The sequence below is a fragment of the Phyllostomus discolor genome, chromosome 1, assembly GCF_004126475.2.
Source record: "Phyllostomus discolor isolate MPI-MPIP mPhyDis1 chromosome 1, mPhyDis1.pri.v3, whole genome shotgun sequence".
In the NCBI taxonomy this organism is placed as follows: Eukaryota; Metazoa; Chordata; class Mammalia; order Chiroptera; family Phyllostomidae; genus Phyllostomus; species Phyllostomus discolor.
Genome location: NC_040903.2, coordinates 176,376,539 through 176,396,992, shown reverse-complemented (window position 1 = coordinate 176,396,992; position 20,454 = coordinate 176,376,539). Strand labels below are relative to the sequence as shown.

Sequence of the window (20,454 nt, the reverse complement as noted above, 5' to 3'; positions counted from 1 at the left end):
CAGTATCATCATTATTTCTCATATATTACAGGCCTGTGTCATTGACACAAAGATGCGGACCTTTTAAAGGGCAGGTCTTTTACTTTAATGCTTCAAAACCCTTTGGGATCTATTTTCACTATACTAGGTATTAACTTGTGATTAACAATGTGCCTATTATAGCATTAAAAACACTGAATAATAGTCACTTCTGTTTATACCGAAGGCTTATTAAATTTTAATTTAGATATACACTGTTAACTTTCTTATATATAAATAAAATACCTTCCCTAAAGAGAGAAGGTAAATCTCATTGAGCTCCCTTGGGGAATACCTTGTGTATCTTGGAAACAGAGATAGGGAGATCTTGCCGATGCGAGTACTAGAGGGGAGACTCGGAGAGAAGTGTTCATTTATTCATTTAATACATATTTATTGTGAGCCTATTATATGCGAGACATGGTGGCGGGTGCTGAGGATACAGCAATGAATGAGGAGGAGTGACGATGTTTCTGTGGACATTGGTTTTCCACTCTGAAATAAACATATTCATTTTTGATGCTTATATATCACTTTACGATGATAAAAATGCTCACTGACTTTTAAAACTAATGCTAATTCAATTCAGATTCCATTCACAGTTTGAGAACCTGCTGAGGGCTCGGTGACAGCTTTCCGTGTGATTATGCCGTTTGATTTAATAAGAACAGCACCTGATATCTGCTCAGCCTCTCAGAACATCCTGTGGGAAGGAGGGCAGGCAGTCGCCATTTGTCAGTGAAGAAACCAGGCTCAGGGAGACCCAGTGGGTTGTCTGAAGCATCACAACCAGCAAGTGGAAAGGCTGGGGCCGGACCCCGTTAACCATCATGGCAAAACTATTTTCAGCTATCTCCTTTTTTTTCAATTCTAGGCTGACATATTTGTATTGGTAACTCCTAGAAACAGTTTTCAGAATATACGGGATATTCTGTGATACTCAGCGGGGGGGTCTCCATTTTTGTCTTTCCTCACAGTTTATACTTTGTAACAAGTCTCATCTTTGGTATCCAGGAAGGGCCATCAGTGCTGGTTGCCTGCTGCTGTTTTCCATCTAAACTCTTTTCTTCAAGATTGGATTTCCTTTCCTTTCCTTCCTTTCTTTTTTTTTAAGGTAATAGCATCAGTGCTCAGCAGAGATAGTTATTTCAAAAGTTCAAAGTGTCTAAAACAAAGAAGTTTTTAGTCTGAGAATTTTAACGGAAATCATGTTTGCCAACATACTTGCCTAGCAATTTTATATACAGAAAGGGAGCTGGGGAACGATATGTAAATGCACGTTTACATGAGATGAGTCAGATGTGATATCAGCAAGGCTTAGAGCATCGCGGTACCCATGTGTGATTTGTTCTTCTCCACCACTGCCCTTCACAGCATCTTCATCCCTCTTTCTCACCCTCCTTCAATCCTAATCACCTTGCAGCTCAAACTCCACCTACTCTGTACAAACCTTTCTTGATTGATCCAAACAGAAGGCAGTTAAACTAACAATCACCTTTTTGATATCTCTTTTTATCGTTCTATGTGGTTGTTACTTGAACTTCTTGTAATTCACTTTTTAGGTCTGTCTCCCCAGATAGATTGTGAACTCCCTAAGGGCAGGCACCTCCCCTCTTGCATCCTTGCAGCCTCTCTAGCACCTACCATGATGGCTTGTACATACTAGGTGCTTAATAAAAACTTGTTCTTTCTTTTAGAATTTCCCGCAAGTGAATAAGTAAGCTCAACAGGTCTGGATCTTCTAGAATTTTCAGAAGTCCATCAACCAACTGGCTGTCATGTGGCCATCACTGTGTTAGACATCATGACGAAGTTAAAAAGTATTGCAAAGTCTAGTGCTTTCTAGAGGCTTTGGAAATCTCATGGAGGTGATACTTATGCCTTCAAGCCAGTAAGAGGACAAAACAATTGGGTGCATGCATATCAGATGGAATTGGGTGAAGGGTGTGAAATGAGCTGCCTGGTGACAGGGGATGTGTTTGCTCTAATCTCTGTTCCCTCAGCACCTAGCGCGGGGCAGACAGGCCCTCGGGAAGTACTTGCTCAGTGAACACGGCAAGTACTGCACTCGAGGCCTTTGGGAGGTGCGTTAGGGCCCTCCAGGCACCCACTAGGTACTGCCATCCGGGACACGTTGGGTTTGGAAATAGAGGTGCTGCTCTTTGTTGAAGGACTGGATCCCCTCACGGTGACACGGGGCAGAGCCCCTCCCATCACTTCATGTGGGAAGTCACCTCTCCAACACGGGGCGACCTTGTGGTTCCACGTATCTGCACGGAATTGCCCCATCCCCAGGGTATGGGAGTCTTGTACACAAGTGTGCTGCCACCAGGAGTGGTTTCCTACTCTGCTCCGACCAGCTCCACTTCCCAGGCTGGCCCTTTTCCTCTGGTTCCCAGCTGACCCTGGGTTCTGCCTGACGATCCCAATATTGAAACCCTGCGTTTCCAGACCGTTCCCCCATTCTGCCACCCTAGAATCTCGCTCTCATCTCTGCAACTCTGGGCGGGATTTTCCACCCTCTTGTCTGGAGCCGATTCCTAATTGTGGGTCCATCCTTAGTGCTCCACTGTTGTTTTACCTGCCTGTCTTTGGGGCCCGGTTCCCTCCCACCATGCCAGCATGGTCAGTGAGAGGGCCCAGCTGGGGCGGAGAGCAAGAATTTGAGATGGATGCAGTCACCTCAGCTTTCTGCCTCCCATGTCTGCTGCAAGACATGTTTGTATGTAGGGTCATGTACGCGAAAGTGCTTTGTAATTTATAACATTCTATACTCATTTATCATTTTCACTACTCAGTTTTTTTTCCTGATTACAGATATAATGCATGCTTACTTTTGAAAATACAAATGCAGAAAGCACAAAATAACTGTCATGGTAACAACTTGCCATAAACTTAGAGGCTTAAAAGTTCAGGTGTCGGAACTAGAATCAAGGTGTCAGCAGGGCTTCCTTCCCCACACAGGCTCTAGAGGAGTGTCGGTCTCCTTGCCTCTTCCAGTTTCTCAAAGCTGTCTGTGTGCACTGGCTTGTGGCCGCTGCCTCCACTTGCAAAGCCAGCAGGACCCTTGTGACTACACTGGCCCCATGGGTAATCCAGGATAATGTCCTCATCTCAACAGCCTTAAGTTAATCTCATACGTCACCATTTATGGCGACATTCGCAGGTTTCGGGGTTTGCACGGGCATCTTGTGCCTGGGAGCAGTCTCACTCTGCCTACCACGCCCTCGGTCCTCCAGTCCACAAATAACAGTTCCTAACATCTCCTATTTCTTTGGTTTCTTTTTGCTGTGCATATATTTTTTCTTTTTATAAAATTGTCATATTTTATATACTGTTTATTATCTGTGTTTTACCCTTCCACTATTCTTTTTTTCTTTAATCCTCACCTGAGGATATGTTTACTGGTTTTAGAGAGAGAGGAGGAAGGGAGTGACAGAGAGACAGAGAGAGAGAGAAACACTGATGTGAGAGAGAAGCATCAACTGGTTGCCTCCCAGACACGCCTCAACCAGGGATTGAACCCACAACCTTTTGGTGTACGGGATGATGTTCCAACCAAGTGAGCCACCTGGCCAGGGATCCACTATTTTATAAACAATTTCCTGTTAGATATTCTTTAAAAGATTGATTTTTACTGTATTCATAGCATTGAATTCTATTGATCTGTCCTAACTTGCTTAACAAATTCTCTACTATTAGAATTTGGGCTATTTAAAAATTTGTACTGTCCTTAATAATGTGATTAATATACGTGTACATAAATTTTTGTGATTATTTCCTTGTGATAGTTCTAAAAAGTAGATTCTTACTATCATTAAATGTTGAATGTAGACAAGTACTATGAAACTATTGTTGGAATAGCTAATTTTTGAATTGAAGGTTCTTCAAAAGTCAAATAAGCTGGTCTACTCATTTCACAACAGAGAACCCTGAAGGTGAGGAAGAAAGTGATGAGCTTAAGGTAATACAGTACTTCAGGAAAAAAGCTAGAGCCAGCTATCTGAAATGTTGGCATGATAGAGAGCATCACAAATAAAACGCCAGGGCTCGGCCTCCAAACCTGGGGCACGGGGGTGGGCGCCGTGTGCAGGAGAAGACGACGGCTGGATCGGCTGGGAGCTGGGTTGGGTACACCGAACAAACACATGGGTGAGTGAATAAGTAAGTATATTGAAGGAAAGATACCCAGGTTTATAACTGTTGGAGAAGGTATTTATTTTAAGCATGGAAAAGGGGAAGTCTAGAATCTTGAGGTGTTAGATTGGAATTAGAGATATGGGCAGGAATGCATGGTTTTAAAATACATACACTGACACAGGCTTGTCAAATTAAGATTGGCACCATTTTAAAGCTATAGCATTGGGTAACAGCTAGAATAATAAAAGCAAAGGATGAAATAAATAGGAAAAAAATGATAGATACAGAAATAGTTATAGAAGCATATATATATGCTTGTGTGTATTATGTATGTGTATATATATCATACACACACACACACACACACATTTCTTGCTCTGTCCACGGAGAGACCAGAAACAATGACCCTCCAGTAGCAGGGAGAGCACCCAGAGCTCATATCTTAACACCATCTCCCACCAAAAGGACCCAGGCTCCTAGGTTGGTCCTAGGTCTGGATCAGGGCAAGTGTAAGATGAGCCTGAAACATCTCATTGTGCTAGAAAGTAAGACAAAGCTCAAGGTGTAGTGGGAACACCTCTCAAGTACACAAGAGCCAACCTGAAGGGTCCCCCCACTGGCTAAATCTGGGCAATTTAAACATCAAGACAATAAAATGTGTAATATAATTGACTAAAGAGAGTAGAAACTTGGAGTTCAAACTGGTATAAATGCATACAAGCACACACACATCCATCCATGCATGCAGATTCACACATATGTTCACACATGCACACACACATAACTGAAAGATGGAGAAGAAAAAAACTCTCCCTTGCAGTAGATTGCCAATGAGTAAATATGGAAAGAATGATGGAAATAGAAAATTGCCAGAAACCAGCCATTTTCAACCCTTTTCATCTTATGGCACACTTACGCTAATTATTAAATTCAGTGACATACCAAAAATATGTTATATTATTTGCTGATTCAGCAAAAACAAATATAACTTTTATTTTTCATAACACATGGCTATTGTTATATTAGTTGTCATTTTTTTACTGGAAAATTGGAGGGAAAAAACTAAATACTGACAGAATACTGACTAAATAGTACTACTAAGCAGTCAGTATTACATGTTTTAAAAATGCTTGCAGCACACCAGTTGAAAATCACTGATTTACACAATGGAATACTACTCAGCCATTAAAAGAAGGAAATCTTATCTTTTGTGACAGTATGATGAATCTGAAGAGTATTATGCTCAGTGAAATAAGCCAGTCAGAGAAAAACAAATACTATATGATTTCACTCATATGTGGAATCTAATGAACAAAATAAACTAACAAATGAAATAGAAACAAACTCAGATACAGAGAACAAACTGACAGCAGTCAGAGGGAAGGGGGGCTTTGAGGTCTGGGTGGAAAAAGGTGAATAGATTTAGCATAAAAAAACCCCACAAAATTCCCCACAAAACACCATAGAGAGACAACAGCATCGGGATCACCAGAGGGAAAGGCGGGGCCAGGGAGGCAGAAGAGGGTGACAGAAGGAGGCTTGATTTTGGGTGGCAAACACACAATACAATATACAGATGATGTATTGTAGAACTGTATACCTGAAACCTATATAATTTTATTAACTAATGTCACCCCCCAAAATTCAATAAAAGTTAAAAAAAAAAGAAAATGACCACTTCCAGAGTGGTGGCGGACTCAGGACAACTTGGCAATGGATGCTGAGTTCCGTGGGTGGAAATTTGATGGGGAATGAGGTAGCGGTGTGCTCTTGGACCACCTTTCCAAAAAATCTTATAAAAGGAAGAACTACAGACTCAGTTACAAAGGAAAGAAACAACACTTTTATGGTGGAGAAACATGGCTGGAAAAAAAGGAGAAAAGCCACAAATGACAGTCTGGGAGAAGACATTTGCAACGTGTATAAGAGTCAGAGGGTGAGAGTTCCTTACATACAAAGAGCTTCTACAAATCAGCATTTGTATTACAGCCCAATTTAAAAGGGGAAAAAGACACAGCAAGATGATTAAGACAAGATATATAAATGGCCAACAAACATATGAAACGATGTTCATCATCAGTAATAATCAAAGAAATACTGAGGAAAACAAGACAGCATTTTGCTGTTAGACTGGCAAAAAAATAAGAGGTTGATAATACACCAGCCTCTTCATTAGCACCACAGCACCTGCCAATTAGAGCAGAGACTAAGGTGCTTTCTGATGGCACGTTACTTGCAAAATGGCTAGACAAATACTCCCGTGATTTTGCAATTACAGTATACACATATACTATATAGAGAGCTAATGTACTTCCCTGGCCAAGGTAGAAACACCCTTTGACATGCTCCTTGAGAACTTCCTCCAATGTTTTATCAAAAATTGTCACACAAATGGCCGGATACTTGAGCACCAACAGGAGGAGGTAAGAAGTCACAGCATAATGAAATCAGACAAGCCTGGGTTAATGTTCGCATGTCCCAACCCTCGATGGACACCTGAGCTCTTCCCTAACAGCCTTGGCACCGCCATCCAGCATCTGCTAGAATACCCTATAATTGTTCATTCATTCATTCTTTCGACAAATGTTTGCTGAACACCTACTTTGTGCCAAGGCAGAGATAGTGCTGAGAATTGAGTGAGGAGCAAAATGAGACAGAGTGCATCTCCTCAGAGAGCGTATACTCTACAGGGGGAGACAGCTTAATCACATCACCATGTAAATAAGTTTAAAACTGTAACTACAGTAAGTGGTGTGAAGAGAGGTCCCTGATGATATGAGAACCTAAAGCAGGCAAATTTGACTTTGTCAAGGGGAGGCTTCCCGAAGAAGGTGTGGCTTGTGCTAAAACATGATGGATAGGAAGGGGGTTAACTAGGTAAAGAAGAAGAGGCAAGAGCATTTCAGGCAGAGGGGCAGCATGTGTAAAGGCCCTGAGGCAGGAGATGGTATGATGACTAAGGCAGGCAGAGAGAGGCTAGTGCAGTTGAAAAAGAGGGAAATAGAGGGAGTGTTAATGTGAGAAAAGACTGGCACAAGGGACCAGTCAAGTGAAGGGTATAATTTTTATTCTAGAACCCCACAGGAGCGTGGTGCTCCCAGGGACAGGACCAGCTCAGGGTTTGGAGAAGATTCCTCCAATTGCCCTGTGCATTTCCCCTATGGCATTCCCTATGGGATTTCCCCGTGGTATCACGTACCAAATGTGCATAAATAAAAAACACAAGTTAACTGTCCTCATAGTTCCATCCTGCCTACCACCCCAAGGATGGCAGGTTTAACCCTTCTTTCTCAGGACAAACATTTGGGGAGGGCAGCCTCCCCTGCTTGCCCTCCCCCTGCTTCCCCGCCACCCAGCACTTCCCTTCCACCAGAGGGCACTGTTTCTGTCCTCCCTCCTCCCAGGGCAGATTCCGTCTGAATGCCTTTCAGTTGGTCCTTTTCTCTCTCAGCCTGCAGGCCTGGGAAAGGAAAGTAAAACCAATGCAGGGCCCAGGAAGGCAAATAGAAACTGATTATTGAACAAGCTGAAAACTGCCCAAAACATAAACTCTCACTTTGAAACCATCAACAGACAGAAATGGAGAATTGTAAACCTGAGAATAATGAATGTAAAGCAATGAGAGTGTATTTACGACATTGGATGGCTGGAGAGGGAGGGCAGGAGGCCTTATCATCCTTTAGATAGAGGTCTGGTCACCCAACAGTAACAGAGAAGGAACTGAACATTAGGAAAAAGCCAAGTACTGTGAAGCAGGCTGAATTTAAACACAGTCTAGACTGTCACACACCAGAGCCACACCTGTGCTCGTGAAGGAGCTTGCAGATGAAATATGAGTGAACGAAAGGATAATAATATATAGGAGGTTATGGTCTATAAGAAGTTGGTGAAAGTACCCACATTACAGTTGGGTAGTCCATGTGCCATAACAGCGGAAAAGATAACGAAAGGAATCAAGTCTCAAATGGAAGACAGTGGCTGCCACTGGCAGGAGGCAGGGCCACTCGACGGGGAGGGGCAAGGGGAGCCCAGACTGGAGTGCTGTTGGCACCACTTTATTTCGCAAGCTGGGTAGGGGCATGTGACATTCATTATATTATTATTTAAATCTTTTTATATTTATAAATATTTCTCAACATATTTTAGAAGAAAAAACAGGCAACCTAAGTTGCTGGTGAACTACTGAGAAAAGGAACAGAAGCCAGGACGCCTGACTCCTTCCTAGGGATTGCTGTACTATTTAAAAACAGGATCTATTCATAGATAGCATAGAACCGTCTCACGATAAGACACAAGCAGAGAATTAAGGCCCAGGCAACAGAGGTGACAGAACCATGTGGCATGAGCCACAGTCATTTAAACTCCAACTGTACCCGAATGAGAAGACCCTGGTCCTGTATTTCCAGACATAAAGCCTGGTTTCACACAGACTGGCATGGACCGTGTATGTGCTGAATGTAGGGTGTCAGCTCACCCGGGGAGTAGTGAATCTTAGAGGCTCCCTCGTATGCCCTGTTGATGGGTGTGAGTATGGGGTCTACCATATTTTGGTATATCACGTGCAGGCATCAAATGACTTACCTGCTGTTCCATGGTTCTTGGATCAATAAAGGTCACCAGGTCTACAGACAAGTAACCAATCACATTTCTCATTTTACAAGCGTTTCCAATCCGGTGGCACAAAGAAACGAGAACTTGGGGATCCACGGAGGTCTGAGGCACGGTGGTACCAGAGGAGATGAAGGGGCCTTCCGCATGAAACTGGTCCCCTGTGGACAGCACCCTGATTTCTCCATTGGGCTCTATCAGCATGTCCACTGTCAGGTTGGTGATGCTTTCTGCAGGTGGGTAAGCTTCCACCACACCTCCTGGAGGGAAAAGCATGGGGCAGTGAAAGGACTGGTTCACAGGCGCTGGGCGTACTTAGAGCAGGAGGGCAGGGGCCAGGCTCTGGCAGATGCACTGGGTCTCAGAGTCTGTCCCTGCCATGTCTTGTGAGACTTTGGGCAAACAGTTTCAATTCTCTAAACTTCCTTTCCTTCCCTCATCTGTACAACAGGCATACTAAAACCAATTGACCCGATTGTTTTGAGTCTTAGAGGTATGGTGCTTTTAATATTTAGCCCAGTACTTGGCATACAGCAGGACTCAATGGATGGTAGTTTTAGTTCTCATCATAATGAGGGAAAACCCATAAAAATCATCATGTCTATGCTCACTCATTATATAAATGATGAACCTGAGGCCTAAGGAAAATCCCTTCGGGGGAATGAGCTGCCCAGAGTCCACGGTTCATGCCTGATGACCAGTGTCCTTTCTGTTCACCTTCACTGCCTTGTGAAGTTTGACAGTTCAGGGCTTTCATTAGGCATAAGAACACTGACCACTATGTCAAGCGGAAGGACTCCTATAGAAAGCCAGTTATAAATCATTTTTTGAAATACAGAGCTAGGGGAGGCTGCCATTCTTTTTTTTTTAACATGGAGAGAAGAGGTTTTGTTTGTTTGTTTGGATTTTCCCCCAGAGAGAGAGGAGGAGAGAGAGAGAGAGAGAGAGAGAGAGAGAGAGAGACACTGATGTGAGAGAAACACCAATAGGTTGCCTTCCATATGCATCCCAACTGGGGACCAAACCTGCAACCCAGAGATGTGTCCCAACTGGGAGTTGAACCTCTGACTTTTTGGTTTATGGGACAAGGCTCCAACCAGCTGAGCCACACCAGCCAGAGCACTGCTGCCAGTTCTTGGGAAACAGGTGTGCTTCCTCCTTGCTGATAGTGAGAGCTTTTGCTTTGAATAACAAAAATCACACAGGCAAACTGGATGCTAGTCACAGCAGCAAGATCAGCCCTCGATAATTCTATTGACTAGTTCAGTGGTATTTACAAATATCACATGATCCTGGTTTTCTGTTTTCAGGCCTAACATAAATCTTATTGTATATATTATCTCTTTTATAGAGAAAATTAAATATTACTTGTAAAGAATTAGGTGATGCAATTTAAAAGTAAAAACAGCTAAGTTTCCCACCATGTCTAAGTGTCCCGTAGACACGATGGGCTCAGGAGCCTGGCAGCATTAAGATAAACTTGGTCTGTTATTTCACAAAAATGCCGAGAGGTGACCTCTGCCCATGGGCTTTGAACAGCATATATGGTTAAATCCTGAGATTTTAGCGGCTCTTAAAGGCAGCCATCTGTTATTTTATACAAAGGCACTTTGTATAAAGTGAAAGGCACTTCCACTAATTTCTATAAATGTAGTTGGGACTGGCCCTAAAGAAAGCTGAGTTTTAGAAGGAAAGCTGATTTATCTGCTTGGTTGGTTTGAGATACGCTTTTCTTCAAATGAGGCCGACTAGTGTGCACTGTGCCTAAATATCAGTTGTTGGGAAGTTTGCAAGGTAAAGAAAACAACAATAAAATACACAAAAAAACCCCTATTGAGTCTCTTTGATTTTGATAATTTTGTGACGTTAGCTATCATCTGTATTTTGAAAGACAGTGCTTCAGTGAAAACTCACTGTCCTTCATACTTATAAGATCACTTTAGATTTTTACTTTCAAGCAGCTCATTTGCATTGTCCTCTCAGCATTGTGACCACAGTCTTTTCCTTGCTAATTTCTTTCCTTTCAAAGCAGTTAACTCCTTTTTTTATAAAAATGTATTGCCTTTGATATAACCCTATGGCAATGCAGAAATCAAATTTGTAGCCCATTTTGTGGCCACAGGCACACCTGAGAGAGCAGAAATGCATGGTGGGAGATGCAGGATGACAGTGGCCCCAGCAGGGACAGAGGACCTGGGGAGACGGCCTCGCCGAGTCAGTGAACTTCCGTGTAGGCCTGGTGTACGAGTGGGGCTCAGAGCTGGGCAGAGGTTTGAAAATACGTGAAAATACTCAACCAGATTTTTGAGATGTGTTAAAATTGTAGGATCTAACTGTGTTCCCATTTACCAGATTTTGTTGTGTGATTTTGCTTCAGTTACTTCTTAGCTTTGAGTCTGTTTCTTCATCTATAAAACTGACTCTTTAATAAAGCTAGTTCTGCCTCCATTAACGGGCACCGTGTTTACAACACGGCTGGAAGGGAGGAAGGGAAGAAGGAAGAAAAGGAAAGAACAGAGATGAACAGGGGGTGGAGGCAAAGCCTAAGCTGTGTTTACACAGACCAGGGGAGACGAGGCAGTGGCTGGGAAAAACCTTTCTAACCTACAAAGCTCACGAGAAAATGTGTAGATTGATTAGAGGAAGGTTTGTAGGCTGACTTTGGAAGATCTGGAAACCTCTCAACATCCTGTCCTAGATGGACCTGGAGATCTTCACAGTCGTCCCCTCCTAACTTAAAAGAAAACCCTCATTCCCGGCCACTTTGTTGTTGTCAGTAACTTATTTTCTTCCAGTTGTGCTTGGGGTTGACTCTTTTCGTTTTACTTCTCTGTCAGTGGGTGCACATGGAAATTCGTAGAATCATGGAAATTCAGAATTGAGAGAACATTGGAGATCACACAGCGTTACCTCCCCCGCTTGTGAAGGCTCCTTTTCAACATTCTTGTTACATGGCTGGCCATCCAGGCCCTTGATAAATGATTCGTTCACAGGGTTTGCTGAACCCTCCCACCCCACCCTGCCCAGCCAGGGTACTGCAGCCACCAGCTGATCTGTCCTGTCCGATGCTCTGTCTACACTGAGCTGAGGTGTATTCCTTGATGTTCACTGGCTCTGACCACATCCCCCGGAGTAACACAGGCATAGCTCTGTGTGACACGGGCTCTGCTACACACCAGGAGAGTGATCTGGGGCAAGGTCGCTGATTGCTCGTACTGCCCTTTCCCCTCTGTAAGACGAGGGTGGTAATGGTACTCTCCTGATAGGACTCTTAGGGGATCACATGAATTAATACACATATACTTAGAATAGTGCCTGGCACACAGTAAGCACTGTTGATGCTTATTATGTTATCATCACTGCTATTAGCTTCATTGTGCTGTTGCCGTCGTTCCCATAGGATTATAATATTATTACATATTGACATTAATATAATATTATCACCTGATAGCAGTGGCTACCATGGCAAGGTATCTTCTATAGCCTGTAATACTAACCTGCTCTTGTCACTCATGTGGGTAACATACAGCATATTTGCCTCACACTGTAACTTGCTAGAGAGTAAGTGATGTTGCGTGTGGTCCCTGGGTGTAATACTCGCACAGGGACCTCTGCCATGGGGGAGACACGTCATTCACTCCATTCATTCCCTCGTTCACGGACCTCCTGATGTCCTTAGACAATGAGGATGAGTCAGGAGAAGGAGGGTGAAAGGAATGGAGGATGCCTTTATTCCAGAGCTGTAGAGGATCCTTATTTAGAAATTCTACCTTCAGAGCTGGAGGTGAGACAGTTTCTACTCTCCTAGGAAACAGAAGAGGGAACTAACATTTATTAAAGACCTATTCGGGGTCGGCTCTGTGGTAGAAACCTTCACATCTGTTTCACTGAATCCTCCCATCACATCAGCACTGTGAAGTAGGTGAATGAAGAAATTGGGCCTCGGAGGGTTTAAGCACGTTGCTCGTGGTCCTGGATGAGATCCAGATCCCAGTCACCTGACTGCAAAACCCACTTCTCCGGGGAAGTGTGGAGTGCAAGAAAAGGGCTGCAATCGTGGGCTGTGCACGTCACGCTTGGTGTGCTCAGCTCCTATTTACTTAAGAGGCTGAGTGCAAGATAAATATTTAGGCAAAGTTTAAAATAAAAAGAGAGTCTGCTGCAGGAGCACTTTTCTAAACCAACACAAGGGAGGCAGGGTGTTTAAATTGTCCCCAGGTTGACCCGAAACTAGAATTCAAGGTTGTGGAAACTGACGCTCGATAGAACTTTACAGTCTTATTTACCTTGACTGAGAAATGTGTGGAGGAATTTCCTCCACGTCGGGAAGCGTTTCTCATTGACTGGCTGAGCGTGCTGTGCTAAAATGCCCGCCAGCTCCTCGGAGATCTTCACCAAAGCTGGCTCCTGCAGAAACAAATTAAATAGAACCACAAGCAATTTTACTACAGAAATGAAAACTGCTTGTGGAGTGATTAAAAACCAGGCCTCCAACAGGCAAAAAAAAAAAAAAAAGTGGTTACTGTTTACCCAGAGTCATAAAGCCATTTTGAAAAGTTTCTCTCTTTTTGCAGCCACTTCAGTTTTCATATTCTGAAGCGATCTGGCCCCTCAGTGTTGCTGCTTGCCGGGCCTGTCGCCCCTGACAGGCAGCCTTCTGCCTGCGAGTCAGGGGATTCCCGTTTCAGCCCCACGGCGGCCCCACCAGCTGAGTGTCCTTGGGCGATGTGCCTCCCCACTCTGGGCCTCAGTTTCCCTTTATGTAACATCAGATCCCTTAGGCATGAATGTGTTTTACTCTATGACCTTACCAGGAATGACCTGGGAGAAATTAGAGTGGGGAGGGTCTCTCTTGCGTACCTCCATCTCCTTAAGCTGTGCCCTTACTCCCTTGTTGGGGGGCATCTGTGTAACCGTGCAATCAAAGCTTTGGGCTGACACTATAGATGGCGGGGTTTTAGGTGGGGGCAGGTTGGAAGAGTGAGGTGATGGGGGATGCTGGCTCCATTTAACTAGATGTGAGACTGGCCCCATATCACCATCAAACAACCTCAAACCATAGAGCCTTCTGTCAGAATGAAAACAGTAGGAAACCCTCTGATGAATTAGAAGCTTGGCTTTTAGATGGAAAAGTCCTCAGTTTGCCAGGACAATTTTCTTTTGGAATAACCTTTAGACTATCTAAAAATTTTCAAATGGAAGCCATCTCTTCAGATTTTATCTCTGCTAGAAGGAGGCCAGCACCGTACATACAAAACCATTTGACGGGCAGAATTCATACCTAAAATACGGACATGGGCGAGAAGCACTCAGGCTTGCTTTGGACTGCTGGGAACTTCCAGATCTATAGGTGAATGCTCAGTAAGTTGGGGAATCAGAAAAGAATCAGCTTTGGAGAATGGGGCTATAAGGGGTCTTTGATATAATCTATAAGCCCAGTTATTTATAAGCTCCCCAAACTTAAGGTGGTTGTCCTTACCCTCTTCCCAGCTGCTTGGAACACCTGGCTCATTCTGGGTCTAGTGCCCTCTGACACTGGGTACACACACACACACACACACACATACACACTCTAGGCAGGTCCAAGTAATCTAAATAATTTCTGAAACATCCAGAAAATCCCAGCGGAGGAGTCTTATTATTTAGCTTAGTAAATGCTTGACATAGAAAACAAGATGTCAGACAAAAGGGAGAGAGCCCTGGACCACACTCATTCAGGATGGCTCCCTGCATGGTGCGGGAGGTCTGCGAAGAGGGGCTGGGGGAGCTGGCTCAGGCTGCCAGCCTCTGCCCTGGGAGGCGGACAGGGGAATTGCTGTCACAGCACAGGGTCTTTCCCCTTTTGTATTTTGCACAAATGTACACACATTTGCCCCCTGCTCTTACAGTACATCCCATCATTTCCCCAAAGCCCTGCATCTGAATCATAAATAAGCACACAAGACTTGCAGTCCCAACAACCTCCCTCTTGGTTCCTTCTTTGAGTACTGTCCTCTAAACTCATCTTTCTTGTTGTTCTACACTCGTTTCCATTAAAACCATTCTACTCCTTTAAAGAGACCAATTGTCTGTGACTCATGTAGTGGCCCAAAGCTGGGACCAGGAAGCACAGCTGTGGATTCCCACCCTGTTTGGGAAAACTGAGCCACGAGGAAGGAGGCCACGCAGGCCAGGCCCTCCCCCAGGCAGTGGAGATTTCCCTTTTGTTCTGCCTTCTGCCCTCCTTCTGAATGGTGACCCTCTACCCAGTGCTCTGTTATGTGATCATTCACATCAAGACATCAAAGAGGAGCAATTCATTCATTCATTTATTCATTCACTCACCCACATATCAGAAATTACAGGTACTTGGAGTATCAAAACCAGAGATATAGACGGTGAATGGTGGTTGTTGGGTCGGGGGAAGAGGGTAGTGGGGAGGTAGCATTTACTGGGTACAGAGTTTTGTTTTATGAGATGGTAAGAGTTATGGGGATGATGGTAGTGATGGCTGCACAACATTATGAACATATTTAATACCACCCAGCTGCATGTTTAAAAGTGGGTAAGATGGTAAAATTTATGTATATTTTAGCACAATAAAAAATTGGGGAAAAATCATAGGATGTCAGGCGTTTTAAGTTACTGAAGTAGAGGAAAAAGTGTTTATGTATTTTGGGAGCTGGAGGTGGAGAGGGTGCAGCGAAGGGGGAGGTGAAACCCTTGTCACCTAAATGGTGAAACTGGGTCTCCATCCTCTTAAGGAGCAAGTCCAGATTCCTCAGCAAGACACAGCTGGAAGTGTCTCTGTGGTCTGGGCTCTGATTCCTAATGTCTCACTTGTGTCCTCTCCAGGTCCGGGCCTCATCCCAGCTGCCCTGGCTCCATCTCACTTTCTGCCTTCCTTCCTCCTCTTCCTCCCTTGCCTCACCTCTTCTGATCCTTAGTGAGTTAGTTCCGGTCACCCCTCCTCCAGGAAGCCTTCTCTGCCACCCCAGTTGGGCATCCTTTCTCTGTGACCTCTAGCTCCTCAGTGGTGCAGTCAGTGGCTTTTTATTGATTATGCTATTACAGTTGTCCCAGTTTCCTTTCCCTTTGCCCCCACTGCCTGGTACTCTCTTCCCTATAGCAATTTCCTCTTTAAGTTCATGTCCATGAGTCATAGTATAAGTTCTTTGGCTTCTCCATTTCCTGTAATATTCTTAACATCTCCCTGTCTATTTTGTACCTAACAATTATGCTCCTTAATTCCTGTACCTTTTCCCCCATTCTCCCCCTGCTGCTGCCCACTGATAACCCTCTATGTGATCTCCATTTCTGTGATTCTGTTTCTGTTCTAGTTGTTTGCTTAGTTTGTTTTTGTTTTTTTTTTAGATTCAGTTGTTGATAGTTGTAAGCTTGTTGTCATTTTACTGTTCAGAGGTTTGATCTTCTTTTTCTTAAAGAATTCCCTTTAACATTTTATATAATAAGGGCTTGGTGATGATGAACTCCTTTAGCTTTACCTTGTCTGGGAAGCACTTTATCTGCCCTTCCATTCTAAATGATAGCTTTGCTGGATACAGTAATCTAGGTTGTAGGTCCTTGCTTTTCATCACCCTGAATACTTCTTGCCAATCCCTTCTTACCTGCAGAGTTTCTTTTGAGAAATCAGCTGATAGTCTTATGGGAACTCCTTTGTAGGTAACTGTCTCCTTTTCTCTTGCTGCTTTTAAGACTCTCTCTTTATCTTTAAACTTTGGCATTTTAATTATGATGTGTCTTGGTGTGGTCCACTTTGGGTCCCATTTGTTTGGGACTCTCTGTGCTTCCTAGACTTGTATGTCTATTTTCTTCACCAAATTAGGGAAGTTTTCTTTTATTATTTTTTCAAATAAGTTTTCAGTTTCTTGCTCTTCCTCTTCTCCTCTGGCATCCCTATGATTCAGATGTTGACACATTTGGCAATGTCCCAGAATCTTTTTATTCTCTCTGTGTTTTTTTGAATTATTGTTTATTCGTTCTGTATCAGTTGACTGTTTATTTCTTCCTTATGTTCCAAATCGTTGATTGGAATCCCAGCTTCCTTCCCTTCACTGTTGGTTCCCTGTGGATTTTTCTTTATTTCACTTAGTGTAGCCTTCATTTCCTCCCTTATGTGTTTGCTGTACTCAGTGAGTTCTTTGAGCATCTTGATCACCAGTGTTTTGAACTCTGTATTTGATAGGTTGGCTATCTTCATTTTGTTAGTTCTTTTCCTGGAGATTTGATCTGTTCTTTCATTTGGGCCATATTTCTTTGTCTCCTCCATTTGGCAGCCTCCCTGTATTTGTTTCTGTGTATTAGCTAGAGCTGCTTTGACTGCATCTTGGTGCACCTGTTATATTGTAAGGGGTGGAGCCTTAGGCATTCACCAGGGTGGGGCAACCAGCTCTGCTCCTTTGTGGTGCTATATGTGGGGGAGGGGTCAAGAGGGAACAATGCCACTTTCTCATCTCTCACTCCATTTCCATTATTTCCCCCACTTCCCATATGCAACTGGTGCCCTTGTAGCTGCTGCCCTGGTGCTGAATCCCAGAGTGGGTAAGTTTGCATAGGTTCTAGGACCATGTCAGTCCTTTAAATGAACTCCCTGGAGTGACTGGCAGTTTCTTTTGCTGCCCCAACCTCTGCTGGTTTTTACAGCCAGAAGTTATGAGGCTTTATTTTCCTGGCACTGGAACCCTGGGCTGCCCAGTCTGGCCTGGGGCTGGGATGGCTCACTCCCCAGGTGTCCCTCCTGGTTTTTATCTGCCACATGTGAATGTCGAACAGCCCATTCCACTGGCCGTGCTGCACTGCCTCGCCACCACCACACCACATCCTCTCCACTGTGGCTCCCCATCTCCGCCCCTCCTGCCCAACTGGATGAATATTTCTTCTTTAAATCCTTGGTTGTCAGATTTCCATATGCCTCAATTTTCTGGCAGTTCTGGTTGTACTTTGTTTTGAGGTTAGCTGTGAACCTCCTTATGGTTGTGCAAAGGGGCCAAGTGTTTCTACATATGTCTCCATCTTGGCTGGAAGTCTGGTCAGTGGCCTTGAGGCCAGTTCTGCCCACTGCTCGGCACAGGGAGCCCTAAATGTCTGTGGGATGAATCACAGTGGTGGTCACCCAGGGACCCAGCTCTGAGCAGCTGAAGTTACAGAATATGAGAAAATGTGAAACAGGCTCCTTCCTTGCTGCCCAGGAGCCACCTAGATGATAATCACTTTAGAACCAGTAATTCTTACTGGGTAGATATTACGGGATTCCCTGCCCCTGAGGGGCATGGGGAAGATAAATGAGGTGACATTTATGAAGTGTCACCTCAGATGCAACATGCTATGTGAGGCCCAATAATTAACCTGCAAGGCCGTAGCACATGGAAGGCATCTGGACACTGTGCCAGGTGCCCCTACCACCTCTGCTTACAAGTCCAGCTAGTGTCTGCTGTGTGCAAAGCCACGGCAAGGGGTGCATTTCCTAGAGGGAAGGCTGCTGTGGGAGTCAGAGGATGACTTATGTCCCATCATGAGAAGTGCAATGCTGAAGGCATGGGCAGGGTGACATTCAGTAGGGGACCCTGGGACACACAGAAGCAGCTCGGGCCATGATTACTTCTCTAAGAGGAAAATAGACAAATAATGGGGGGATATTAACTGTGTGACTTATTTCTTTATTTTAACAACACCTGACAGGAAATACAAGGATTCTACTAAGAGTGGCCTTAATACCAGTGAAGAAAATTATCTTTTTATCTCTACAAAAACAAAAAAAATACAACAGAACTTGCAACTCATATATTCAAGAAAGGGCAGCAAAATGACATTCTGTGTAAGCGTTTCAAGTTACCTCATGCCCCACACCCCATCCCTGAGACAGCACAACATCTGCTGGGGATGCAATGTTGCTGGTGAACAGGCAGGTGAGGCCAGAGCTCAAGTCCAGGGGCAGAGGACTCCGTCACAGCAGTGGTGTGACCAACTGAGGACACCTCCTCCTGAGGGGTAAGGACTCAGCGGTCACAAAGGGTCTACTGATGTCGGATGTGAATTTGTGGTTTGCGGGACAGTTTCTGTTCCCTAGTGATCATCATTCTGCACAGCACAGACTTTACTACAACTTTAAGGGTGGATGCTGGTAAGGGAAGATCTATAGCTATTCAGGTTCGTTCTGTTTAGAATAAACTTAAGTACATGCAGATACACACACAGACATGTATGCACACACAAAGACACAGCCGTTCTGGACAAACACCCACATTCTTGTGAACCATCAGACAGTATTTGTAAAATACTTTCTCTCATCACAGCAGGGTCACTTTCATGATCTCATTCAGTCCTCCCAGGCGCCCTCTGAGGCCAGACGGCACAGTGTTGTCCCTACTTTGCAGAGGGGAAGTGGAGGCTCCAGGAACAGAACGGAGAGGCTTGTGTCAGATCCCTGCTGAGTTGTCAGGTTCTGTTACTGGGTGATGTTTAGCATGTGATGAAAACAGAAAACAACGGACTTGGGGGAACCATTGTTAGTTTGCTTTCTTTTCTGCTTTTTCACCCTCCTAAAGTGTGTGTGTATGTGTGTGGTCTGTTACAGGCCAGTGACCAGGCGCGTGTGCTCCATCTCACGAACCTGGGAGTCAGTAGTTGGGAAATTGCTTTTCGTGGAGCCACATCGGGGTGGTGGACCACTGGTCCGTGTTTGAGGGAGCCAGCTGCCCACATGCAGCAGGTCATTGAGACCGAATGACTCTGGAGCTGTGGGAAGTATACAACTTGTGGACAATAAACACACATTAGAAAAATACCCTTTACTTTTTGGGGGAAAAAAATCAGAATTCCAGATTTTCCCTCTATCCCAATGGCACTGGCTCTGTCAATCACGGTAGCTGCCGGCCTTTGTGGAGCTGATGACTCTAGAGCCATCCCCATCCGGGAGGAACTTGAACCCCATCTGCACCCCTGCACAGCCTGCTTACCCTTTGGCCGGCACCCACATTTATCCCTCAGAGTGTGACAACGGTCATGACCTTGGAGGGTTCCAGGAAGCATGGACCTTTCCTCTCAGCTCTCTCTCTTTTTCTATCAAGAAAGTGTAAATTTGAAGGAACAGATATTTGACTGTAGGAAATTCAGGACCTCTCAGGGGAAGCTGCTAGCATATCCAATTTAATACTGGCTAGAGCTACTTCAAACTCCAGAGAGTTAACTTTCTCAAGTAACTCCTCTGTGTGTGTGTTGGGGAGGATGGGAGAGGAGGAAGAAGGAATACAAATTAGAATGCTCTAAATATCAGTCCCAGAAAAACTCATTTTATCTTAGAAGCTTTTTGGCTGGCTCTGCAGTGGTGAGCTAAGTAAAACAATGCCTTGGCTAATCACCTCCAGTCTCCCACACCAGACAGTGCTTGGCGGTGTTCAAAAGAGAAACCAAAGGGCCTGCCTGGATGGCTCTGCTTCACAGGGGTTTCTGGGGTTCCTGAATGAGGGAGGGGAGGGTGGCACAGGCCGAATGGCCAAGACAGTGGCCTGGAGCACTAAGCAAGACTGTCAGGGTTGGAAGGGCCCTGTGGAGTATCAAGCAGATGCCCCAGGTGACGGAAGGGGGGCTGGGCCTCTGACACTCACATGCTGGACACTGAGAGCATGGGAGCTCCCCGGCTGCCTCTGACCCAGGCGGGTGCCCCCACCACTTCTGCTGCCCTCTCAGGGC

At 44.6% G+C, this 20,454-nt stretch overlaps 1 protein-coding gene across 1 annotated transcript in view; it reads right to left on the bottom strand.

Moving 5' to 3' along the window:
- Positions 1 to 20,454, bottom strand: part of IQCH (IQ motif containing H) — a 192,313-nt gene that overhangs the window by 43,753 nt on the left and 128,106 nt on the right. The window contains exons 15-16 of the mRNA XM_036017373.1: positions 13,053 to 13,173; positions 8,740 to 9,026 (exon numbers count right to left, since the gene is read on the bottom strand). Coding sequence (XP_035873266.1) covers positions 8,740 to 9,026; positions 13,053 to 13,173 — 408 coding nt within the window. The remainder of the gene's footprint in view (positions 1 to 8,739; positions 9,027 to 13,052; positions 13,174 to 20,454) is intronic.